Below are 27,583 nucleotides of genomic sequence, written 5' to 3'. Positions count from 1 at the left end.
CTCAGGGAAGTGAAGATCAGTGAAGACTCGGGACCCACAAGCGTGGCACAGCTAGCTGTACCAGCAAGCCAAGCTCTGTCCCCATCACTCTGTCAAATCCTATTTATGCCCTCCACACATCATGTGTCCTCTGTGTGTCTTGCCTTAGCACATGCATCCAATCAGCCCAAGTCCTTGGAGTTCCGACAAGGAGAGCTCAACTATGCAATGTAAGGTGGACCAATAAATACATGCATGTCGTTAGCAAAGAATCCTTCATCACGAGTCTCTTCATGTGTTTGCTTTAGCAGAACATTCTCTTGATGTCTGCTTCAGTGAAACGTTCCTTCATGAGTCTACCTTAGTCTTTGATCTGTGTCCACTTTAGGAAAACCCCCCTTCACCTGTTTGCCCCAGCAAAACACCATCTAACACAACAGACTCTCCCAAGAACCCTTAAGTTTCCACTTCAGGGTTGGGTGGTGTGGGAGTGTGGAGAGAGAGTGCAAGAAATTTGAACAGAGCTTGGTCTCTCTGAAAGGCTTTTCCTTTCACTATTTTTATTGTTTTGGTTTTTATTTTAGTTCTGGGGCTTGAACCTGGGCCATTGCACATGGGAGGCAGCTCTCTAGCATCGAGTGGTATTTCAAACTATGAAAAATATTGTTTTGCTTTGCTTTTTTTTTTTTCTTCTTCATTGAACAAGCACGTGTTGGGAGAAAACTCAGTGTGTGTCTAAAGGGCACCCAACTGGTTGTGTGGGCTGATAGGCTTGGAGCTGAAAATGCTGGAGATGGCACATATGCAAAACCACGAATTCCATAAATACTCAGGATGCTCTTTAGTAAGCCAGGGCACCCACCCTGTGTGTTAGTTTTCCCCGCACTATGACAAATACCTGAGATGAATCAATTGGAGAGAGGGAAGGTTTATTTTGGCACAGGATTTCAGAAATGTTGGTCCATGGTTACTTGGTTACACTGTTGTGGAACATGGTAGCAAGTCAGGCCATTGTGGGAGCATGGAGGCAGCTAACCTCAAAGACTGTGGGGAAGGAAAAAGGAGATAATATCTCCTTCAAGAGCATACTTTCCATGACATTACTTCCTTCCACAAGGCGGATGCCCTAACCATCTACCACCTTCCTTTAGTGCTGTAGGCTAGGAACCCAGCTATAAACAGACGGACCTTTGGGGGACATTTAAGATCTCAACTGTGGCACCATCATGGTGCTAACTCTAATAAACTGAAGTCCTTGTTTGTGTCTAAAGGTAAGCCTGATTCTTATCAAATAAGATTTGAACATTTAAAAAAATTCCGTAAATAAATTCTAAGTCAAGGCCTGTGATCTTCAAACTTTTAGAAATCAGACTTTTAAATCACACAAGTAAACGTTTGTCCTCACTCAGCCTTTAAGGTATGCCTATAAATAGGCTTTTCAAATTCTAATTTGTTAAGCCAAATAAATAGGCACTGTGCAGTTTCTCATAATCTTACTGCACCTAATTATGCTTTATATTTCTTAGCTTGCACTGCATACTACATGAAAGCAGATACCATTAAAATTTACCCTTTCCAGCGACTATGCCTCCCGGATAGTGTGAATCTAGTACCGAATTGCTCTGGGATCCAGAGCTCATGGATTTGCCTTCTCTGTACCTGCTAACTGTAGGTCTGGCAGCAGGCTCGGAATGGAGGCTTTGGGGGATCCCTCTTGGTTTCCTCCTGTGGTGGGACTGCCCAGCAGCTGCTTTCCCAGGCCTTGCTGTCTGTCTCCAGCCTTGGGGTGATATGCATCTGACTCCCCTGTCTAGCCCATCACGACTTCCTGTTCTTGTTCTGTAATGTTTTTCAGATCCGCTTCTTCCTGTTGCCTTCCCAGCTTTCTGTTTCGGGCTTTAATTACCTCACATGCACCTGCACTCTCCTAAGATCCTCTTTCCTGTCTGCAGCTTTTCCTCTCACTGTTACTCTTCCTTCTCTTCACACAGCATCTCTTCCCGAAGCATCTTCGTTTCCATCCCACACCTCTTGCAGCAGCTCCCAGTTGCATCCAGTCCAGGTCCAGGTCTTCTTCTCCAAAGCTCCCCGCACTGCCCAGACCATCCATCTCCTTTTACAGCTGGACCCCACTCCAGCCAAGTAAACGTCCTGACAGTGTCTTATACAATGCTGCCACATCTGGCTAATCCAGTCAACTCTGTCAAATCTTCAGTTAATCATCTGGATGTTTTGTCTACAAGCCGCCAAACATCTGGATTGACTGAAGAAAGTCACTACATTGATGGAGGTTGGCTTTAAAAAAAAAATGGAATTGACCAGATGTTTTGGCATTACATAGACACACCATTGTCTCTAACATTTTTCTTAATAGTCTGTCTGCACAACTTTCTTCCCACCTGGAACATGACCTGCCTCCTTGATGGCATGTTTTCCTTTCCTTTCAAATTATGGTCAAAAACTCCCCCTGTCATGAGGTGGTTCTAGGTTGTTCTGACTAAGTCCATTGATTGGTCCTTCTGGCATTTATTTCATTTTTTACCTATATAATTATTTTCAATTGAAGTCTGTGTTTTTTTACTGGATCATAAACTCTCTAAGTCAGTAGACTGTCTACCAGAAAGGCACCTTGGTTCCTGAAGTGAGTGTCAGTAAACTGATGGTCAGAGGCAGAAGATCTGGGCTCAGTCTGATAGTCTAGCTTCTCTGTTTACTGTGTGGCACTGGAAAGTCACTTCACTTCACTAAGGCCCAAACCTTTTGGAAAGCAGAGTAAGGAGAGATGGGAATGCATCACAAGGTTGCTTATAAGAATCAAATGATTGAACGCAGTGCTTAGAAGAGGGCCAGGTAGAAGTGGGCATCCCCGAAGCACTAGCATTTCGCATTACAGTTCTGCATGTGTGAAAGCAGTTTTCCAGACTGTCTTTTCCTAGGCTGTGACAGGGCCTTGATGGGAGGATTAGATGGATTTGGTTGTTTCTGTCTGGGAGAAGGGATCTGGTATCTAGAGATTATCCAGTGTCGGAGTTGGTTTTTTAATTTTTTAAAATTTTTTAATTTTTTTTATGGTTTAGAGTTTTATTTTAGAAAGGCAGGGAGAAAGAGAGACGGTGGAGAGACCAGCCATGGCCAAGAGGAGAGAAGGGGGAAAGAAAAAGAGAGAGAGAAAGGCTGGAGAGAGAGAGAGAGAGAGAGAGAGAGAGGAGAGAGCAGAGTAGGGGGAATAAGAGCAAGAGAGCAAGAGGAGTGAGAGGCCGGAGCTGTTCTTGAGCTGAGATTGTAACCTTCTGCATGTTCATCATAAACACAACCTTTTTTTTTTCCCATGAAGATACTAAGCTTTAGCATGTAATAAACTCATATTGGCCTTTGAAAGTTCTTTCTGGAAAGAAGTGGTTTATCTGTCAATTTAGCAAATATTTATTAGATATCTGCTTTGTGTTAGGTTCTGAACACTGAGATACTAGTAAAAAAAAGTTGGCAAAATTAGTCCATTTTAATGGACTGAGTGCAAGAAAAATAACCTTCTTTAAAAATGTATTTTTTGTATGTACTGATGTTTGTCTGCACATATGTGTTCATGCTATGTGCATGCGTGGTAGTGGTAGAGGCTAGAGGAGGGTATTGGATCTCCTAGAATTGGAGCTGCAGGCAGTTACAAGCTACGTGAGTTCTGAGAACTGAATTTTGGTTCTCAGCAACTGCAGCAAGTGCTGTTGTTGGCTGTGCCATCTCTTTAGCTTAATAAACAGCCTAAGACTAGATTCCCTCATCTGTAAATGAATATAGCAGGCTCTGACCTCATGGGACAGTGTATAAACATTAAATACGTTATTAGGTAAAGTGCTTAGTGGTTAATATTATCATCGACTACAAATGACCAGGCAGATGGAGACTGAACGTGTAAAATGGAGAGGACTGCATTTCTAAAGGTAGAGTTGAATTCTCTGAAGCATCATCTAAACACTGACCAGAAAGAGCCAAGTGATGCTATCAGGCTGCCATGGCAATAGTGCTTTAGGTAGTGGGGCAGCTACTACAAAGACCTTGGGATGGAATACACAGAGCTTGCTTGTGAGCAGCCAGGGAAGAAAGTATGAGGGGAGGGTGACGAGAGAGGCAGTCAGGGAGACTGAGGAGCACAGCATGGCAACGCCACAGAGCCTCAGATACCATTGTAAGGGCCTCAATTTTTACTCTGAATTACATAGGGTTTAACTAAAACTTCCACTCACTTCCATGACGAAACATTACAAGGAAGTGGGAGAAGGCGAGGAGTCTAGATTCAGCTCTCTCTTCGTAGCCCATGTGAAAATGGATGCTTTGTCACATGGGTGGAAGCATTGGGAGACAGTGATATTCTGGGTCTATGTTGAAGGGAGGACCAACAGAAGACTGGAACAGCTTGAGTGTGGGAAGTAAAGACAGGTGCCCAGGTTATGTGGCCTCAGCAACTGAAAAGGTGGCATTGTCCAGGCACAGATGGGAAAACCGCCATGAAGTAGGGCTGGAGGGGCAAGGCTAGGAATGGCAGCTATGTTCAACTTTGGATGTGCCAGATTTGACAGACATGAGATTTCCTATGCAATGGACTTAGACCTTATAAGTCATGTAAGTTAAAAAATCACTTGCTGAAGTCTTTGGCTGATTGGGAAATATCATCCATAATACATTTGTACCCATAATATAGTATTACAATCAGAATCTAGAATAGAAGAAAAACAATACATGCCTCTTACCCTAAACAAAATATTTTCCTCAATATGAAAATTAAACACTGCTTTATCCGTATCACCGGAAAAAGAGAAGGAAGCTCACAGATTATAAGTTCACTGTAACTGCTGGGAACTAACTACAATGCATGTATTTTTAAGTGAGATGATGTATTTTTTTATATGTGGGCTACTTCATTTCTGGTATATTTTTTTTTATTGAAGTATTTGACTATTCCAATAGTCTTAACCTACATCAAGCATGGAAAATACAAATAAAAGTCAGTTCAGTATTTCCTAATTTCAAAATTATCTCCATTTCTTTCTTTCTTTTTTTTTAAAAAATAGCTAGCAGTCCATCATTAATGATCGCATTTGGCATCATAAGGATGAGAAAATAATAGTTTTCTAAAAGACAACAAATGTCTCTTTCTTCTTAACTGGTGCTGTAAAGAAAGTCTCCAGGAGAGAGTTTAGCTGATCAAAAACGTGAATGAGCGCCGTGATCTATCTCATTGTCAGGGAATAACTTCAGCAGATGCAGAGACCAGGCTTCTGCCTGCAGTTCATTGGTCGGAATCCCCGTCCTAAGGCAATGCTGCTCTTCTAAGTTAAGGAATGAATTAGTACGTTATCTCTCATTCTATTTCTAACGCCTCCTTCCCCCACCCCCGTAAGATTTGGTTTTCTTTTGAGGTGAGCATAAGATCAATTGAAATTCAATAGGAGAGGGGAAAAAAAAAACAAGAAAAAGTAAGGCTTTCGGACAACTTCATCAACTGAGAATCTAAAAGATACAAATCAATCATAGAACAGTTATCACATAAAATAGGAATGTCTGAGGATCACGGCTCTAGGAAAGGGACCACAGCAGTAAGCTCTGTGGTGCTGATGTCAGAGCTAGCACACAGATGAAGGCATCAGCCAGAAAGGAAACCGAACGAACAGCAAAAGGAACTAACACATCAGGGTTACCTCAGCGCTCGCCATCTGATGCTGGGGCAGCCTGACTGATGCTGCATTCTCTCAGCTCATTCAACACCACACCACTGACAAGAGCTCTCCTGGGGGCAGGGGCTGAGGAGGCAGTAGTTCTGACAAAGACATGGCCTGTGGGTCTGCTGAGGAGTGTGTGGTGTTGGGGAGGAGTGGTGGTCCTGTTACTGAATCCCCTTTCTACAGACCCAGTACTTCTGACAGCATCCTAGCAAGGTCTGATGTCTTAACCATTCTTCTTAGGATTGGAGTTTCATCTAGCAGGGATTTCTCTACAGTGGGGTTTCTCCATGAAAAGCTACAAGAAGCAAAGATAGGAAAATGTACCGTGCTTTCCAGTAAGCAGAAGTGAGGGTCACTGACAAACTGCTAGGTTGCTAGCTGTCACAGCTCTGGTGAAAGCCGACCTGCTCTTGTGAACAGCAGTGAAGAATGTAACCCCTCTACACTTCTCCACATCGACACTGGGTAAACGAATTGTTCACACTGATAGGCCGCTCAGTGTAACTCACTTCACACGTCCCCTGTCTTTCTGGTTATCACTAAGATAAAGCAGCATGTCTCTCAGCCATATTCTGCTTCTATCTAGCCCTTTCCATATAGGCCATACTGACACAACATGACAGGGCTATGTACCTCACACATACGATCTTATCAAGACCCCGGCAGTGACAGTTTGAAAAGGATGCCCACCGTCTGTCACTGAATGAGTTCTAAAAACAGCAGCAAACCACTCAGCTCCTCACACATTTTAATGACCTGTTTTATGATGTCCCCATTTTTAGATGGGCAGATGTATTTGTGGCCTCAGAGGAAACCAACCTGAAGGCATGTGACTGACGATGTGCATTTTCATAACATTAAAATCCCAGACAGATCTACATTAACTTCAATTACCCTCTGAGAAAGGACAGCCCAAGGGCTGGCTTGACCTCTTAACCTGCCACCAGCTTCACCCAAAGTAGAAGGCGTGGCTTGCCACAGTGAGAACAAAATGCCAATTGTTTTTCTCCTAGTGTTGTCACTGCAGAGTATAAGAACTCTGACAGGCTGCCTTGTCTCAGGATAATATCTAAGCCCAAAGATAAAAATGAAGTGAAGTTTAAAGGCGATTTTTAATATTCTTTCACATTTTAAGTTATTACTATTACTATACTACTGCTGCTGCTGCTGCTGCTACTACTACTACTATTATTACTACAGTTCATTTACTACTACTACTACTACTACTATTATTATTACTACTACAGTTCATTTACTTGGCCTAAACATTTCTTTGTGACTGCAAACATATTTAATAATGCCAAACTTAGTTTCTTATTCTTTTTGGAAATTACCTATTTAGTTAAATTTAGTGAGATTTGTAATGGTGAAATCCCACAACATTGTAGTTACTACTATATTTCAGAACCTTATGTTTTTTTTGCAGTTAAAATAAGATGAACATTTAGCTAAACTAAGATCTTAATTTTGTCATTCAGCTATCTTTCTTTCAGGGTATCAGAAGGCATCATGCACGCTTCCAAAGGAGGGACGCAACCAGAAATCCTATCCAGCTCTGGTGCCCATGTACTACAAAACCAGCATCTAAGGGTGCTGTAGTGGCTCACATACCTTTGAGGTAACCAATAGCTCTCTAACTGGACCTAAGACTCACTCAACAAGAGGGAAACCATGCCTGGTAGTGGAGACCTAGCCAGCTACCTAGGGCTAGTGACGCCATGGGTCTTGGAGGAAAATCTGCAACCATCACTTTATTAAAAAAGCATTATCCCCAACTGCATTGTAAATATTGTCCTTCTACCCACCGATAAAGTGTAGTCCTCAACTCATGCAGAGGATATCCTCTCTGCAACTGACGGAGATCATTACAGAAAATCATAGCCAATAAAAATACAGAGTTGTGGGGCCAGTCCCAATGGATACATCTACAAAACAACTCCCACACTTAAGGCTTGGGGAACACTGCAAAAGAAGAGGCAGAAAGATTCTAAGAACTAGATAACCAGAGAGTTTTATGCAAGGTTGTGTCACCTAGTCATGTCAGACGCTACAGTGACAAAATCACATCAATATGACTGACTAAATAGGAGCTTTAAAGGATAGTAACACTATGCTAATGTGGGTGGGGGTGGGCCCAAAGGCCTCTACCCGACACAAAAAACTAACAAATGCTCAGAGTAGAAGAAATTGTCTTCTCCAGGAAAGAGCACACCAATTGGTAATCCAATACCAAATGGTTGGCTCCAAAAACAAATATACAAGCAATATTATACAGACCAAGCAAGTTATGATTAGAAATATACAAGTGTATATATATATATATATATATACACATATGTATATATATATGCAGAAGTATATATACACAGAGACATATACAGGAGAGTATAGGAGGGTGTGAAGGGAGAAAAAGAAAGAAGCAAATGATACAATTAAATTATAATTTCAAAAATTAAAAAAAACATAAACTGTCTTCTAAAAACTGAAATTGTTCTCTGGTCCCTGCAGAGAGCACTAGTAAGTTCTACTGGGCTTATATGAATTGGTGAAGTGGCCACATCAGACGAATAATGGCAGAGATGGCGTTTCAACACATATGGACTCAGACATTTCATAATGTCTGCGAAGATGGACTCCGCCTAGCTGTCAGCAGAACTGAGTAAAGAAAACGTGCACGCTGTAGGACAGGGTTTCATCAGCTATAAACTTACGTCGTCTGCTGGAGAAAGGACGCAGGAGCAGAGCAGTCAGTCAGCAAATCCTGCCTCAACTGTCCACAACTCTGAGCTGACGGACATGCTCCAGAGCACTTCTACCACATCTCTCTTTTCTCTGAAACTTTCTCCATCTTCATTCAAAAGGAGGACTTTCTGGATACTGGGAGTCCTGTCTTCCTTCTCACCTCAGGTTTTAGTCACGGTCGCAAAAGACAAAGGTTGTGGTGGTTTCAGGCACACTTGAGTGTGTAAAGTAGAGTGCTGAGTACTGTTTTCTAACTGAAACTCAAGTGAACCCTGGGCATTTCTCTTTCATCCTCAGAGGAGAACACTAGTTTTTCATGTTTTTACACATTTGTTTTACATATGTGCATATCTATAGTGATATAAATAGTCTGTTATATGCTTAACATTTTTACATATCTGGTTTTGTTTGTTCCTTTTTAGAAATAGTAATATAGTTCTGCTTACTTATTTTTTTCCATGCTGAGAATCTAGTTCAGGGCCTAGTCCACTCGAGGCAACCCCCCTTCAGATGCGTGTCCAGAGTCAGGTGCTCTTTACTTCTATAAAATACCCCACAGTGGACTAGGAAATGACATCTTTGTACTCTATGAGGCTTTGATGGTTGTTAGCATATACTCATTTTGAACAATGTCTGAAAATTTCTTTAGTGTACAGGTCTAGGGTTCTAGCTTGTTGGCCGTGGGATAGTTTGGAGAGGATAGTGGTGGTGACTGGGCAAGGCAGGGGCGAGCATTTCTCCATCCTGTGTCTGCTGCCGGTGCCGAAGAACCAGTGCCTCAGGAAGAGGAAACAGACTTCATTACTTCTTCTGAAAAGATGTGGCTGGTGAGGTTTTATTAGGTGACTGAAGTCAGTCTGCCTGCTGTACAATTTTAGCACTCAGAGTTTAGGACTAAATATAGGTAACAGAAATACCCCATGTGAATGAGTGTGTCAAAGGCTAGCTTCTTGATGAGTTCTACTGGTGGCGCAGGTCTTGTGCACCCACATGCTCCTGGTGCTGGCGTGCGGCCAGGGCAGGGAGTGGCAGGCTGCACAGCAGTAGGCTGTCGGTTTAGTGAGCATGCATCTAGTGCTACTGTCCTGAAGCAGTCAGAGCATCCAGGTAGTAGGCTAGACAGAGTGAAGAGTAACCTGCCTATGGGCTCCTCATAAAGTAAAGCGGGAGGCCTATATGCTTATATGCAAAAAACCCCATCAATGTTAATGATTTTATTTTATAATTTTGATTTTGTATTAAGGTATCAGGGAAGTTTCTCTTATTCTTTCTGTGAGCACCTCTTATAAAACAACTGAACAAGGCTCCTTCACCCATTTCAGGGTAGAGGGACAGAGACATGCTAATGCAATCTGCAAATGGTTAACATTTAAACTGGAAAGAAACTGATTTTATTTCAGATTTAGTACTAGAAAAGGTCAATTAGGGAAAAATGTATCAGTAACCAAAAGCATTTGCTTACATCACTCCCGATTTACAAAAGGAGAGACCTGTTCTGAAAATCAGAACATAGGCTCTCATAGCCTTCCCACGGCCTCTCCGATTCCACAGACATGGCTGTGACAGGACACCCCACAGGGGCCACCACTCTGGCATCACCGCTCTGGCTCTCACCGCCTTTCCTTTTTCTCTCTCAACAGCTTTTTGCTCTCTTCCCGTCTCCTTTTGTTCACTGGGTTCCGAGGATCATAGATTTCAAATGTGTCTGAGTCCTGCATGCTTGCATCTTTCACTTTTCTGGTTTTGTCTTCAAACTGGAGCACATGTGACATCCTAAGGGGGAGAAGAGATGGCCTGGTTAATTCAGCCTGGGACCCACTATGGAAGCTCTCTACCCCACTCTCTGTGGCACAGGGAGCCAGGCAGCGCTCGTCCCACCTGGAGAGCAGTGCCACAGAACAGAGCTGAGGTCAGGAGCTTTGCCCAGTGGCAGAGTGCTGGCCTAGCAAAGCCTTGGGCTTGGCTCCCCAGAACTGCATAACAGAAACAAAGCAAAACTCTGGAAAGTAGGCCTGGAGTCTGTCTACTCCACTGCTCTGCCTTTCTAGGAGTCTGCTCCCATGCTCACTTTGAGTTCCTCCCGTGGTGGGAGGCTGTGATCTCGACCCTGGAGTCTCCTAAATCCATATTTGGAACTTGGTCCTCTTTCTTTGAGCAGTACACTCAGTCACGGGGAGCCAGGAGTGGAGCAAGCTGCCAGCTAATAAGCAGACCTATCTGATGGCTGTGTTTAGTGGGTTAAAGGGTCAAAAGCAAGGGTTTCAATAAAAACAAAACAAAACAAAAAACAAAGCAACAACAGCAGCAGCAGCAGCAACAACAATAGCAACAAAATCCAATCTTTAAATATTAGGGCTAATGTATAGCTCATTTGCCTCACGAGAGAGCATTTGCCTTGCAGACATAAAGCCCTGGGTTCAATCTCCAGCAAGCACCATTAGCAAATTAACGAAAACCAAATAAGCAGTGACAAACAGAACAAAAGTATGCATCCACAAATAGAAGTTTAAAAAGTAATTGAGAGTCATGTTCAGGTGGGATTGTGGCTGTCTTCTGGGAGGGGCTGAGTTTTTTTACGCACAAAGGAATGAAATTTCTGGCGTAACTCCATGAACTAACTTTCTCCTCTTACTGTTGACTACAGCAAATCTCACAACCCTGTCTTCCTACTTTAACAAACGCTTACTGGTCTTAAAGTATCAGCATGTGCTTGGTTCCTAAGTGGTCATAAGCTAGCTATCCTTAGCAGCAGGGAACTGTGCCAGTGATTAGCTGTGCCCCATTGTGAGGCATCAGAGATAAACGGAGGGTGGGGTGGGGTAGGGGGTGGTCAAAAGACTAGGCATCAGGGCAACTTGGTGAGATAGGAAAGAAAAAGATTCCGTTTTTATTTAACAAACAAGTGATGTGAATTTTCTACTAGCTATTTAATAAACAATCCAATGAGCATATTAGTGCATCCTTCACAACAGCAGACAGAACACAACCCTGCCTACAGCCCTTGCTACGCCAGCACTCTGACTTGCCTCAGCTCACATATGATTTGTATCGCAGAGATTTGGGCAGCTGGCCCTGTCGGGAGCTGTCGCTCTTCTCACTGCAGCTGCAGAGATGAAGAGTGACATTTATTTGTATGGGAAAGTCTGTGCTCAGATTCTGAAGATTCTCAAAGGGATTTGTAAGGAAAAGAAAGCATTATAGATACTGTCATTCTGAAGATTCAGTAGCACATGGCCACCTCCATCTCTTCTACTTTGGAAGCTTGCATCGATGTTGTGTCAGTGACACACAGATGACCAACATCATGTTTAAATGAGGTAAACCACATTCACAGTGGTATATATTATTAATAATGCATTGCTTGTTCTGACTTTAATAACTGATTGCAACATAGGATTACGCCAGGCAGTGTGAGAAAGCTGACTTCTAACAGTTTCATTGCTCCAGGAAGCACTGTCAATTGGAAAATGCAGCTTACAACCATTGGATTTGTATGTGGCTTCTCCCAGAGTCTGATTTTTTTTTTTTTGCTTTAAATTGCCTATGGTGTTCATTTAGGCATTAGCTTCTGAAAATGCCCAATTCATTGAAAAGGGCTGATTTTTCTATAGCCATGGAAACAAGGAGCCAGTAGGATTAGCTGGAAACACAAACTGGACCTAACCAATTGATGATGACTTACCTAGGTCTATTGGATCAGTGACAGTTGGTGTCACTGGGAAAGCCAACTACCAGTCCCAACCTCATGCTTCTGGAAGCCAGGGAACAGCAACAGCCTCTACTTCTGAAGGTGGTGCTGACCCTCGTCCCAGACTAACATAATGTCTGCAACTTGCCTTACGTGGTATGCTGGACAGTCTTAACTACACGTGATATGGTCGAGAGTTATAGGAAGGGAGGGTACCTCAACTGAGAAAATGTCTCCATAAGATCAGGCTGTAGGCATTTTCTTGGTTGGTGGGGGGAGGGAGGGACAGCCCACTGTGCATCCCTAGGCTGGTGGTCCTGAGTTCTATGAGAAAGTATACTTAACAAGCCATGAGGATCAAGTCTCCAAACAGCAACCCTCATGGTCTCTGCATCAGCTGCTCAGCTCCTCTCCTACTTCCTTTGATGATGTGGAAGTATAAGACAAATAATAAACCCTTTCTTCCTCTACTTACTTTCTGGTCATGGTGCTTTGTCACAGCAATAGAAACCCTGACTAAGACCTTGGGAGACAGTTATTTTTCACGTCAGTAATGCACTGTGTGAAGAGAGGCCTCCTCTTCAACACTTCTGATGTCTCTTCCATGCACCCTGCAAAGGAATTCCATGCTCTAGGAATTCGAGTGTGTTACTGGAAGGGAAGGGGAGCAAGTGCATTGGAGCTATCTATCAGCAAGGCTGTCCTGCTCAAGGCCCTTTACACAGGACAGGAGCGCAAGTCCTGCACTGAGAGCCCTTAACAGCTTACACCTGGAAGCTTGTGCCTAAGCTGGAATCCCAGGCCCCTCAAAACAATCTCATTTAATAGTTCCAGGTTGATGCTTCACTTACCCGACTACCTAGTTAGATTATTAACCTTTACACAAATTCATTGTTCTGTTTAAAAAGTGATTCCATATTCTCCCTCCAATACAGATTTTTTTTAATAACACCTATTTCCAGTAGAAACTATCCAAGCTTCAAAATGACTTTTCCAGATGTTGTCAATTAAAAACATAAAAAGGTACCTTCCTCCTTTCAATGCCACGAGGTAATCTTGCAACTATTGGACCTGGTTGGCTCTGGTATAAGAAATGAAATTTAGGCATGTGAGCCACAGAACCAAGTCTACAGGAAGAAACCTTCTCTCACAAATCTGAAAAACACAGAAAGCCATAAATTAAAGGAGCCGTCTGCTTCAACTGTTTGTTTCATACGCACTGCACTACACAGGTCCAACATTTTGATTAATAGCAATCTTAAACCCAGAGGAAAGAAGGGGCTCTCAGCTTACAGACTACTTCAGATTTAATACCATAACACTTAGGAGGGCTGGCTACTCCACAATAATACTGAATCTTTAACAGCAAAAAACAGTTCACCCATTTATCTTTCAACATGCTTTGGTCACTTCATTTTTAAAGGGAAAACAGAATAGTTATTATGATTTTGGGTATAATAAACTCCTGACCTCTGTGCCTCCATAAATCACGTGCCGTATGAATTGAAAGCATGCCCACACTTCAGACTCCTGTGAGGGCACACATGCAGACTAAGAACTTATAGTTCAGTTTTGTACATCCCAATAACTCAGCCCTGTGCACTTGTTGACTGTTATAAAACTGGACCAATCAGAGCAATGAATTCTTGTGGAATTAATTATACACTAATCATTTACATGTGAGAATTTCAGAACTTGTTTACTGGAAGGAAAAGACAGAAACTTAGTTCTGATTAACACAATCTTCAGCATAGGCTCAGATTCTCAAATAAAAGCACTGATGGTAGTTACATTTCAGAGAATGGAGGTTTCCTATCTTGAGTGGTATTAAACAAGGAATTTTACTTTGATGTGGGACTGTGCAAAAGCATAAACAAAAGTAAACAAGTGTTCTTTGCTGACTTCGCTAACAGTATTAAAATTCTCATATAACTGGGAAGACAGATTATGGGATGGTGGTGACATCTGTGCAGAAGTCAGAAGATCCAATTCTAGACTCAGTACACAATCCCAACATTAGCAATTTATTTCTGATTAAAATGTTCTGAAATGATTTATCCTGAGAGAAAGTAAACAGCTCTCTTGTTAAAAGATTTCAGAACCATTCCTTCTCATTTCCAAGTCACCCCAATTTAAGAACATTTCTCCTTGAAATAAACATATTTATTTTGTTTTCTGAATGGCTGTCCTGGTACCTTTCTGATGCCGGATTACAGGTATGTATGTGTCACTATGCCCCACTCACGACACACTTAATCATTCTGCTATTCTACTTACTGTTGTCATATTTTAACTATTAGTCCTCCTCAAATCCTTCCAGCCTCTGAAATAGTGTTTCTTATTCACTTCTCTTATCATACACCTCTACTGGGGAACGACTTACTGTCGGATTAGACTAAAATAGTTCGGGCAGAAGCACGTGATGTTCCAATGTGTTGTGTTGCTTCCTATGGCAGAGACTGTACTTTGCTCGTCAGCTTTCATTGTTTTCTAATTGTCTGTTTACTGAACTGTGAGGAGACTCAGGTTTTCAGACAGTGTACCTGGTTCACAGCTGTATGTCCAGTGCTGATCATGGCAATTTTTAATGAGAAGGAAACCTTTAGACCTTTGGAACTGGCCAAGCCTGGTACTCAAGGGTTGCTATGCAACCACTTGACCTTCTGTGGGCAGGGGCTGTCTTTTATTTTAATGATAAGCACCCTGAAACACCTACCAGGCTGCAGAGTCTCCAGTTGACTTTCATGACTTTCACAACTCAGCATACACACTAGTGGCCGCTCTGATGCTGCACTCTGTCAGGTACCGCAAGTTTACACCCTGACAAACTTCAGGGGGAGATGCCTCCCGCTCTTCATCTCCCACACCTCTTAATGTAGGGCTCAGGGAACAGAATTTTTGTTTTTTTACAAGCAGTATTTCCTAAGTAGTTTTAGAACTCTTACATCAGATGCAAGCTGAATGTGAAAATCTGCTGGCTATTCAAAAAAACCAAAACATTCCTACCAGGTGTCATCTTATGAGACTCTAATTTAATTATTCAAGGATGGGAGGGGGTCCCAGAACTAGTCATTAAAAACTTCATACTGGTTACTTTTAAACATACAGAACACAGAGCCAAAGATTAAGAAACTTTAACTTTCATACTGACTGTGAAGGCTCCATTTACGTTTGCTTTGTTCCTTCAGAGAGAGAGAGTAAAAAAAAAGCCAACCCTTTAGATAATAATGATAAAAATGAATAATAAAAAGTTTATTTGATAATGATAAAAATAATAATACAATTATTTATTATTATTATTATTGTGTGTGTGTATGTATAAATGTTTTGCTTTCATGTACATCTGTGTATCATGTGTGTGCCTGGTTCCCATGAAGGTCAGAAGAGGGAATCAGATCTCATGGAACTGGAGTTATGGTTGGTTCAATATATGGAAATCTGTCAATATAATCTACAATATAAGCAAACTGGGAGAAAAAAACCCCACATGATCATCTCATTAGATGCCTGGTACCCATGGAGGTCAAAAGAGGGTGTTAGTTCTCCTGCAACTGGAGTTATGGTTAGCTGTAAACCAATATGTGGGTGCTGGGAACCCAACCCAGGTCTTCTGCACAACAACAAGTGTTCTTTTTTTTTTTTTTTAAGGTTTCAAATGTTATCATTTATTGCTTGACCTTTCGTTCCATAGGTCACTGTCACAAAAATCAGTCAAATGGAATCAGAATTTTATGTAACTTACTAATGCCTGACTTCTCTCTCTCTCTCTTTTTTAAATTAGATATTTTTTCATTTACATTTCTAATGTTATCCCCTTTCCTAGTCCCCGCCCGCCCTGCTCCCCAACCCATCCACTCCTGCTTTCTGGCCCAGGCATTCCCCTATACTGGGGCATAGAAGCTACATAGGACAAGGGCCTCTCCTCCCATTGATGACCGACTAGGCCATCCTCTGCTACATATACAGCTAGAGCCATGAATCTCTCCATGTGTTTTCTTTGATTGGTGGTTTAGTTCCTGGGAGCTCTAGGGTTACTGATTAGTTCATATTGTTGTTCCCCCTATGGGGCTGCAAACCCCTTCAGCTCTTTGGGTACTTTCTCTAGCTCCTTCATTGGGGACCCTGTGCTCCGTCCAATTGGATGACTGTGAGCATCCACTTCTGTATTAGTCAGGCACTGTCAGAGCTTCTCAGGAGACAGCTATATCAGGCTCCTGTCAGCAAGCTCTTGTTGGCATCTGCAATAGTGTCTGGGTTTGGTGGTTGTTTATGGGATGGATCCCCAGGTGGGGTAGTTTCTGAATGGTCATGCCTTCAGTCTCTGCTCCGAACTTTGTAACTCCTTCCATGGGTATTTTGTTCCCCCTTCTAAAAAAGGATAGAAATATCCACACTTTGGTCTTCCTTCTTCTTGAGTTTCATGTATTTAGCAAATTGTATATTGGGTATTCTGAGCTTCTGGCTAATATCCACTTATCAGTGAGTGCATATCATGTGTGTTCTTTTGTGATTGGGTTACTTCACTTAGGCTGATACCCTCCAGGTTCATCCATTTGTCTGAGAATTTCATGAATTCATTGCTTTTAATAGCTGAGTAGTACTCCATTGTGTAAATATACCACATTTTCTGTACCCATTCCTCTGTTGAAGGACATCTGGGTTCTTTCCAGCTTCTTGCTATTGTAAATTAGTCTGCTATGAACATAGTGGAGCATGTGTCCTTATTACAATCAAGGAACTCCACATAAAACCAGAGACACTGAAACTTATAGAGGAGAAAGTGGGGAAGAGCCTCAAAGATATGGGCACAGGGGAGAAATTCCTGAAAAGAACAGCAGTGGCTTATGCTGTAAGATCAAGAATTGACAAATGGGACCTCATAAAATTGCAAAGCTTCTGTAAGGCAAAGGACACTCTCAATAGGACAAAACGGCAACCAACAAATTGGGAAAAGATCTTTACCAATCCTAAATCTGATAGGGGGCTAATACCCAATATATATAAAGAACTCAAGAAGTTGGACTCCAGAAAACCAAATAACCCTATTAAAAATGGGGTACAGAGCTAAACAAAGAATTCTCAACTGAGGAATACGGAATGGCTGAGAAGCACCTAAAAATGTTCAACATCCTTAATCATCAGGGAAATGCAAATCAAAACAATCCTGAGATTCCACCTCACACCAGTCAGAATGGCTAAGATCAAAAACTCAGGTGACAGCAGATGCTGGTGAGGATGTAGAGAAAGAGGAACACTTCTCTGTTGCTGGTGGGATTGCAAGCTGGTACAACCACTATGGAAATCAGTTTGGTGGTTCCTCAGAAAATTGAACATAGTTCTACCGGAAGATTCAGCAACAAGTGTTCTTAACTGCTGAGCCATCTCTCCAACCCCAAGACTGGATTCATATGACAAGGTACTCACACACTGGAAGAAGCTTATTGGTGCCTACTCTGCTCTTCAAATTGAGCAATTCCAAGGGCACAGTCCAGTCCTTATTTATAGTTTGAAAACAAGGTAATGAGGTAAACTCAATTAGTTACTCAACAGACATTTGAGGGCTTTTTATGAGTGAGGCCAATGCTAGTGACCAAGGACAAAAAGTCAATCATGACCCAGGCTCTGGTCTCCTGAAGCAAACTGTTCATTGGAAGAACACACAGACATGAGACAAATGTGTTTGGAATGTTAACCCAGCATTGAGGTAATAATGAGAACTCCCATTGAGAGCGCTCTCAAAGAAAAGAGGTTTCCATGTTGCCTGGTGGTGTCTGCACTGTGGAAGGCAGGGAAGAGAGGACCCCACCCCTTTCTCCTTGCAGAGCGAGAGGCTGAGCCCAGGCCTGTGCATGCTGGGTAAACACTCTAACATGGAGCTACACCCGCAGCCGACCAGTCCCCTCTCACAGGCAACCTCTGAGAGGGTAGAGGAACCTGTAAGCTGCTGACTAGATGGAAGAGGTAACAGGCTTTTATTTGCAGAGATGGACTGTTAACCTCAGGAATCAGTCAAAAGTGAATTCTGTGCTAGGTCTGGTAAGAAGTCACAATGGGTACTGCTTATTCTGGTGTGCAAGAAATTACAATGTAGCTATAAAGGGAGGATCATGTGGGCACTCCAGACTGGCTTCTAACGTCTTTCACCCCTCCCCCCCAATCCGTGTGCCACCCTTCCCCGCCACCCCCCCCACCCCCAACAAGGGTACATCTTTGGGAGAAAAGTGCTTAAAAAAAGAATCAACTTCTACTATGAATCCTGTTACTGTCTTAATTCCTTATTTTCTGGAAGCCCAGTCCCAGCTCCTATTTGTTCTACTTAGATGAGGACCTAGCTATGGCCATATTTAGCTGAAGGCACCTGAGGGGCAGAAGCAGGGCCGAGGACCACTCCTATGAGCATGGGTGTCTGATTATGTCAGGGGTCAAATTACTAAGGTTTACATTGTGGTCCATGGATCCCTGTTTCTGTCTCTCTCGGTCTCTCTTTCTCTGTCTTTCTTTCCTCTCTCTGTCTTATGTCTATATTTATTTATTTATCCCCGCTCCCCCCCCCACCCCCCACCCCACACACTCACTCCCTGCTGCAAACACACAGCCAATCTAGCTGTGAAAGCCCTTCTGGTTTAAAGCTCTTGGTCTACTGTGTACAAAAGGACCCCAAATTTCTCATATCCCTTCTTTATTCTGGCTCTTGTTTGCCTCACCATGCTCTGCAGGATCCCCATCTTTCATTTCAGATATGCCAGACTCTTTGTAGCTTCCTGGAGAATCTCCACTCCCTGAAACCTCCTTGCTGCTTCTGTATTTCCAAGACTTCACTCTCTTTGCCTCCCATTAGCTGTGCCACCACCCTGGCTCCTGCTGGGCCTGGCCCTCTTTCTCCAGCAGCGCAGAGATCCTCTCCTGGTGCCCCTGAGTCTTGTCCATAGCTCCAGCCATTTTCAGGGTGGTGCAACCCTGTCTCTCTGGGTCACAGTGCTCTGAAGAACAGAGGCTCTGTTTCACTGGCCTCTGTACCTCATCATGCAGCAATACTTGGCCAGAAAAATGCTGTTGATAAGTGCCTGTGAACACGTCCAATTTTCTGGGATTCCCATCACCTCGGAAAAAAAACCCTTTGGCTAGGATACTGATTTTCTTTACTTTTCTTCTTGATAGTTTTAATACTCAATTCCAAATTATTTAGCAATTACACACTGTATAAACTTCATTTTCAGGCAAGCAGTTCACCCTTTAAACTTTCTAACAAAGAAAAGGGATAGTTAGTACTAAAAAGGTGAGGCAAGGTATTTGAACAGATAGTACATTGTGCTATAGTAATCCACTGCTGACCTGTCTCAGATGGGCCAGTTAAACTGCTTAAAGATTAACATCTGCTCCTGTTTGCTTAGCTTGGAAGTGTGGGAAAATGCACTTAGTGTCCTCAACCAGCCTTCTTGGTTTGAATGACCTTGTTACTCTTTGAGAACATACACATAATTTGTTACAACATAACTTGTTTGCATGTTATGAGGACTTCCCATTTCCCTATTAGAATTCTTAAGAAACCCAACTAAATAGCTCCTGGTTATTATTTAAGTTCGTCATTCTTTGGACTCCAGAACACAAACCTAAATGATTTGGGGAATGGTTTGAAAGCCAGAAACAGTCTTTGTTTGTAAATACAAATTTCAGCACGACGAAACAGTTTCCAAGTGTTGCTTCCATCTGAGTCTTTGAAGGAGCACACTGTTCTGCAGGCTGCACCTCACTTTTGTCCCTGTTACTTTTCTACAAGGTTCTGCCCCTCCTTTCCTGGTCCTATCAAAGTCCAGTTTAATTACCACTTCTTCCTAAAATCTTTTCCCATTGCGTTGGCCCTCAAAATCTGCTCTGACTTCAACACTTTCTCGGGAAACCTTTGTGAATGAGGTCAGACCTGAGCTTGGCTCACTCACTGTGGCTGTGGGGAAGTCACCCTGCTTCTCCTGCCTGCTTTCTTACCTGGGAAGAAGATGGTAAGGCCCAGCCTAGCCACTTCACAGTGCTCACAAGTGAGGCTTGCACACCATGCCATCTGAAGGCTTCTGTAAATGGCAAAGGGGTCCGGATATAACTGTAACCCATGTGATTCATGCATGCTTTTCTCAGGTTGGCCTATATCCCAATGCCATGGATATGGTGGTGTACAAACAGAAATTTAATTTTCCACACTTTGAAGACAGAAGCCAACACTCACCTGATTAGGGCTCTCTCCTTGGGCTCTAAGATGTCCTTACACAGTGTGGGTGAATGGAGGGCAAGACTAGTCTGGCTTGCTTCTTATAGGAACACTGATCTCATCATGGGCGGGGGTGGGGGGTGGGGGGTGTTCACCCTTATGATCTCATCAATACCTAATTTCTCCCCAAATGCCCTACCTCCAAATACTATCATATTAGAGCTTTACCATATGAATGTGTGTGACAAATTGTACTACCTACAAACTATGTTTATACAAAAAATGTATCATTTTTGTAATTAGGCATTTTATAATACTGACATTCCTTATTTTTATGCATATCATCATTTAAAACAACAAACTTGGGCTCATCAGCCTTGGATGCTAACATGTATATTTCTAAATGTACATGTCTTCTTATATGGATCATTAACTAGTCAAGAACATTATTTATAGAAAGAATTAAAGTAAACCAATTCTGAGAGGGGAAAAAGAAAGATATGCTAAGAAGTTTTGAGAACAAAGTCACCCAGTCAGTGTTGTAAAGCAGACTGATCACAGGAACACACCCTCCATCTACCTGATGTCTTTTTCCTTGTGAGAACTTCATCTGGGACATCTCATTACTTTCCACAGTCATGTTTCCTTAGGCTATATCTTGGCAGTAGCAATTGGTTGTGTGTGTGTGTACGTGTGTGTGTGTACTGAATTGCCTTTTAAAAAATTTGTGTGTATGTGTTTATTTGGTGAATGTGGTGTCTGTGTACATATGAGTGTAGGTGTGTATGCAGAGGCCATAGGACACTTGGTGTCTTCTATCACTCTGAGCCTTATTCCTCTGAGGTAGGGTCTCTCACTGAATCTGGAGCTAGGCCAGTGGTCAGCAAGCTGCAGAGCTCCTCCTGTCTGCACCCCCCCACCCCCCCGCGCCCAGTGCTGGGAGTACTGGGATGCTTGAGGCCCATGTTTAGCTTCTTCTTTTTTTCCTTCATGGTTTCTCGGGATTTGAACTCAGGTTCTCACTCTCATGTAGCAAGTGATTTACACACTCCACTGTCTCTCCAGGTCAGGATGCCCATAAGTTCTTGTTTTGATCCCTGGTGAATTTTGAGGAGTGCCAGTTAGGTCTTTGCTGTGTGTTGTGCCACTACTATATGATGTTTTTCTTACCATAAGATGTGGTTTAAAGGTTCTGAAGGATTGTCATCGGATGCGGCGACACACTAACATGGCTCAATGACAGCTGTTACCCGTGACCATCAGGTTGAGGTTGTAGTACTCTTAAGGTTTCTCCTATGTACAGCTACTGCTCCCCTACCCTGCCAAGTTTCCTGCTTTTCCTATCACTATGGATAAGCCGCACCTCAGGTGTGGAGCTGTGTTCTTTTATGTTCTTTTATTCTCTTTGACCTGCTGAGGATAGAACCCACGGTTCAGCACACGCTAGGTACTCTTCTACAACCACATCTCCAGCACCCCGTTTTTCTTTTATCAGGAATGATGCTGGCAAGTTTTGTTTGCATGTTTCCTTCTCTCTTTCTATGGTATTTTTATTGGAACATATTAAGTTTACAGGATAATTTTGAAATAATGTGCTTTCTTATCCAGAGATGGCACTTTCCTATCTCTGTACTAGTTTGCAGTTTGTCTTTTATATAAAGATTCTGAGCACAGTTAGGTCTGTTGCCACATGTCAGCATGTAGACACATGGAGGTTATGTCAGCACCTCTACTGACTTCTGTGTTATCAGTGCTGTGTCTCACAATACTAAGGGACTCTCAGATCTCCCTCTGGAGTGCAGGACATTTGAGACACGAAGGTAAGCTGGTTTCTCTATTCCACCTTACAATAAGTAACGGGGCAGAAGCTATTGGAAGAGTATAAAGTAAGTCCCTACTCCAGAGTCAGGTTCCCAGCTCAGAGTCTTGACAAACCCAACTGGAAGCCTCATGCTACTGGAGAAGCTTTCCTGCCGATGAAAAACAAAGAGCACATAGATTCTGGAGATGTGAAAACTGTTCCCCAACCTCAGTACTTACTCCCAGTTTGTTAACCTTGGTACACCAACCTTGGTACTTACTCCCAGTTTGTTAACCTTGGTACACCAACCTCGGTACTTACTCCAGGTTTGTTAACCTTGGTACACCAACCTCGGTACTTACTCCAGGTTTGTTAACCTTGGTACTTACTCTCAGTTTGTTAAGACAGCACAGTACAAAAAGTCACACACTGTGGAAGTTAGCAGGAAATGGCCCTTAGAGGGAGTGGTGGTATTAGGAGGTGTGGCCTTGTTGGAGTAGGTGTGGCTTTTTCAGAGGGAGTACTTCATAGGGGTGGGCTTTGAGAAATTCAAACCAGGGCAAGTGATACACAGTTCCTTCCTCTCTGCAGATCTAAATGTAGAACTCTCAGCTCCTTCTTCAGTACAATATCTCCCTGTACAACCTCATGCTTACCTCTATGATGATAATGGACTAAACCTCTGAAATGTAAACCAGCCCCAATGAAATGTTTCATTTTCTAAGAGTTGCCATGGTCATGCTGTTCTTCATAGCAATAGCAATCCTAAGGCACATGTACTTTGGCTGCTCTTTAAAAGATAACTGGCTATTTGATTAATATTTTGACCTTTCATACCTTTTAGGTACATGTTTAAACATATTCCAAACACTACTTGGTTTTTTATTTCTGTTTTAAACTATCAGAATGTTATTTTTAGGTCACAAACTTAAAGACTTTAATTTTAGACTTTTCTTCATTACTGATCACAAGCAACTTATTGAGGAATTAAGAGAGGTTAGGATTTGGCGGGCGTGGTGGCACACGCCTTTAATCCCAGCACTTGGGTGGCAGAGGCAGGCGGGTTTCTGAGTTTGAGGCCAGCCTGGTCTACAGAGTTCGTTCCAGGACAGCCAGGCCTATACAGAGAAACCCGGTCTCGAAAAACCAAAAAAAAAAAAAAAAGAAGTGGTTAGGATTTATGTACCAGCATGCATGGAAAAAACCCATAGCGAAATCTTTTTCCAAAATGAAGTAGGCAGCTGAGATCACAAGTGAAATGAAAGAAGACAGGGTGGATGGAGAAACTCAATGAGTCCTGAGACGAGAGCAGTCTAAAAACTGATCCACAGCGAGCAGGGCCAGAGCCCTGTTTGTGGAGCAGAGCAGGCATCTCAGGATGGAGATGTCCCCGAGAAAGGCTATGATCATCAAGGAGAATCACCAAGGAGGGAAACTTAAGTAGGAAACAGAATAGCGACATAAAGGAATACATATAAAAAGGAAAACAGAAACAAAATACGTTTAAAACTGACAACAGGAGAAAAATAGGAACATAAACTCAAAACCCTTGAGCTAACAGAAATAAGTGGAAGAAAAGTGGAGATTTTGGGAAACCAGGCAAGGTGGAAACTAGGCACAGACTTGTGGAAAAAGAAAACCCAGATAGAAATCAGTGTACTGTCGATGTTCACCGCTAACATGGAAAAATTGCTTTTGTTCTGAGTTTTAAAGGAACACTGCCCTTCTGGGGTTTTGAAAAGCCAACTTTAAATAACGTCCTTCATTTTCCTTAGTTAAAAAATATTAGTAAATATTAGGTAGTGCTAGACTAAATGTGGAAGATATAATATTCCAAATATCAGCAGGAGAAGGTACTTCCTTGGCTTTCTGGCCTACCCAACAGCTTAACACTGAGCAGGGCCAGGTGGAAAGCTTTAAAAAGCTTTCCAGAATACATCTGTAGTGTGTGTCCTTACACCTGCTGGGTGCTTCAATCCACAGTTTAGCCAGGAATAGGAACTCTGCAGCCAGCAGACTAACAGTCCCAGAGAGGGAAGATGCAGCTCCCAACCAGGTCTGCTAAGCACTAGGGTACATGACTGGCTGCTCTTCTCATTCAAATCATATCTGTGATCACAGCTTCCCTTGTGAGAGAAATGTATTTCAGGACAGACTGCACACAAGAACAGAGTTAAGGCTGAAAAGCTTTCTTTACTCAAAAGAAAAAAGCAGCGGAGGTAACTTCAGGGGTTGGTTAGAGAGCTTAGAATTAAAATGATCACCATACCAGGGCCAGCAACTCTGACGAGGGCCTATTTATAACGAACCACGCTGGCCTTCTGCAATATTATTTATAGTTCTGTAGAAAATGAACACTAACCAGGGCCCCTGGTCTATAATCATATTCCTTCTTGCTTCCTTGGATCACCACCTCAGAACCTGACTGAGAGGGATGGAATACAACATTTGTGTTACGTTGAGCTCACAATTCTATGCCATCCAACGCTGAGCTACTTCAGCTTGAAACTGTCCACACAGTCTTGAAACTGTGTGGACAATGTTTTGCCATGTGTGCTTCCTCTCATTTCCATGCTTGAATGTATCTCTCTCCTCATGGAGAGAGCCCCTATTTCACTAGTGAGGCATTGCTATCCATAAATAAAATACACACAAAAATTCAAACCTCAAATATAAATCAGACTATTAAGAACTATGATAGAGGGGCTGGAGAGATGGCTCTTCTAGAGGTCCTGAGCTCAATTCTCAGCAACTTCATGGTGGCTCACAATCAATCATATGTAATGGGATCTGATGGCCTCTTCTGATGTGTCTGAAGATGGCTACAGTACTCATATAAGTAAATAAAATCTTTAAAAAAGCCGGGCAGTGGTGGTGCTTGCCTTTAAAGCCCAGCACTTGGGAGGCAGAGGCAGGTGGATTTTTGAGTTTGAGGCTAGCCTGGTCTACAAAGTGAGTTCCAGGACAGCCAGGGCTATACAGAGAAACCTTGTCTCAAAACCAAACCACAACAAAACAAATCTTAAAAAAGAAAAAAAAAAGAAGAAGAAGTATGATAGAATCTATGCTAAAACTAGTCACTGGCTATAGGTCAACGGAAGGTCTAGATGTCATCAACTTTAACAGAAATGGTACAAGTTCCAATCAACAGATCTACTGACACCCATGGTTAATTCTTAAAAACAACGCACAACATCAAAGATAACAGAGACACTTACTGAGAACTGACTGCTCTTAACTTCTTGGCAATGCCTATTTCTAAGCAGAAGCTAACTTGATTCACAAACTGACCCTGCCCCCTAAAAAGTGCCAGTATTACCCTTAATTACTTAATTTATACTTTGAGAAGCATCAATAGAAAGATTATGTAATTTCTCCAAGATCACAGAGCTAGGAAATTTCCAAGTGAGGATTCAAGATTAGGTCTAACCTTAACCTTCCATGCTCATAACCACCCTACTGTTTCTATTTCTCTGAAAATTATAGACAAGCACAGGAGTTCTAAACTAAGCTAAACAAGTCTCTCTCTCAAGTTTAATTCTTCAAATAATGTTTGAGATGTGAAATTTAACATCTTCCAAGATTTAAAAGAGTCTGGACGATTTATTTTAAGAACTACTTTTGGGGGCTTACTGGTACAGTTGAATACAACACTACTATATTAGAAAATATGAAAAATATGCAGGCTAATTCAGAAAAATTGTTGCTTGGGTGGAAAAACCTCAAATGACATTTGAAACAGAATGCCACAAAACATCAATGCATTAAGTTTCATTATCTAAGGGCTGGGAATGTGGCTGATTAGGAAGAATGCTTGCTTGCCTGGCAGACAGGGAGTTCTGGGTTTGGTCCCCAGCACTGTATAAAACTGGACATGATAGAACACACCTATAATCCCAGCTGGGGGAGGTCAAAGCAGGGAGATCAGAAGTTCAAAGTCAAGTGTGAGACCAGCCTTGTTACATGAGACCCTTTCACAAAAGCCACCTAGCCATCAAAGTCATGCTTTCCTTTCTCTAGCTTGCCATAATATCTTAATTATATTCATCTTTTGCCACCTCAAGTTTTTCCCATACAATATACTAACAAGATCTTGCTTGTACGGTTAAATGAAACTGATGATATGTGAATATTCAGCGTTAATAAGTGTCTAGTTTAAAATTTTTCTAGTCAAGGTCTGATTGCTGCACGGGCTGGTTACAAACTATGTAGTCAAGGCTAGCCTTGAACTCTTGTTCTCCCGAGTGTTGGCTTGTACACCCAAGCTGAATTAAAGAATTTCTTGCTCTCTTTCCTTTGAGACAGGGTCTCATTCTGTATCCCTGGTTGCCCTAGAACTTGTTATGCAGACCAGGCTGGTCTCAAATTCATAGAGACCTGCCTGCCTCTGCCTCCTGAGTACTGAAACTAAAGGCCTGTGCTATTCCCCTGTTCTGCTTTTTTTCCCTTTTGTTTCAGACTAGTCTTGAACTCAGGCAACCTTTTGGCCTCAGCTTTCTCTCAGGTGCTGGAATTTTACAGATATACACCATGCATGCCAGTCACAATTTAAGTATCTGGCTTGGAGGCATGAGGATCAGGAGTTCAAAGCACACCTCAGCTGCACAGCAAGTTTGAGGCCAACCGTACATGAGTTTTTACCTCAAAAGAAACCAACCAGTCAACCATCCACCCACCAACCAAAATTCAAAGCAAATCAGCTCAGTCACAGCAGCTTATCAGTTTAAATAATTCACCTAAGCAAAGAACAAAACATTATTGCTACATTTAACCTGGTGGTTATCTACAGTAGTACCAGAGAGGGAAGAGATTATTACTAATTCAAACTGACAAGTAGTTGAAGGACGGAGTATCTCCAGAGAGGGTTTTGTGGCTTGCATTTATACGTGGCCATCCTTAAGGTATTCTATAGAGTTACAGCAGGTAAAGCTGTGACAGTTTACTCTGAGACTTTGTTAAAATTTCTTGTGCTTCTGGTGCACAGAGAGTTGGAAAAACACCTGCCCGAGTGTCTCATTAAGAATACATACAGACTTGGACCAGAAAGATGGCAATTAAAACCCCGTATTCCAGTCTTTTTCATTCTAATGCTAGTTATTTTCCACATGTGATCTTTTCCATGTCTTTGAAGGGTTTGTCTAAAGACTAATTATTTCCTTCCTGGCACCAGGGCTGCAATTCAGGTAGAGGCCACCTGTTAAATAATGGGGCTTTTTTAATTTTAATTTTATTTTTTTATTGATTCCATGGTCTATTGTCTAAGTTTCTCCCAGGTGTGGATAACTAAAAGAAAATAAGAATGTAGCACATTATCCACGAAAACTCTGAGAGTAAAAATATAAATGTAGAACAATAAGGGCCCACCTTGGCCTCCCACACACCAGTCAGCAATGTGCTGCTAATAGTCATTACAAACAGGGCACTGGCAGAAGAACAGACACAAAAAATCAATGTAAGAT

The 27,583-nt window shown here is 42.3% G+C and overlaps 1 protein-coding gene across 2 annotated transcripts in view; it reads right to left on the bottom strand.

The window, feature by feature from the left end:
• The window catches only part of Cwc27 (CWC27 spliceosome associated cyclophilin), a 201,230-nt gene that overhangs the window by 14,609 nt on the left and 159,038 nt on the right, over positions 1-27,583 (bottom strand). The window contains exon 14 of one of the 2 annotated variants that reach the window (XM_085830866.1): positions 10,050-10,208. In XM_085830866.1, coding sequence (XP_085686992.1) covers positions 10,050-10,208 — 159 coding nt within the window. Of the gene's footprint in view, positions 1-9,326; positions 10,209-27,583 lie in introns of those variants that run through there. The other variant, XM_029485019.2, reaches the window with a different exon arrangement.

The sequence above is a fragment of the Mus caroli genome, unplaced genomic scaffold (genome assembly GCF_978045245.1).
Source record: "Mus caroli unplaced genomic scaffold, Mus_caroli_1 scaffold_15, whole genome shotgun sequence".
Taxonomy (NCBI): Eukaryota; Metazoa; Chordata; class Mammalia; order Rodentia; family Muridae; genus Mus; species Mus caroli.
The sequence above is the reverse complement of the archived record's forward strand: the minus strand, read 5'-3'. Positions and strand labels throughout refer to the sequence as shown.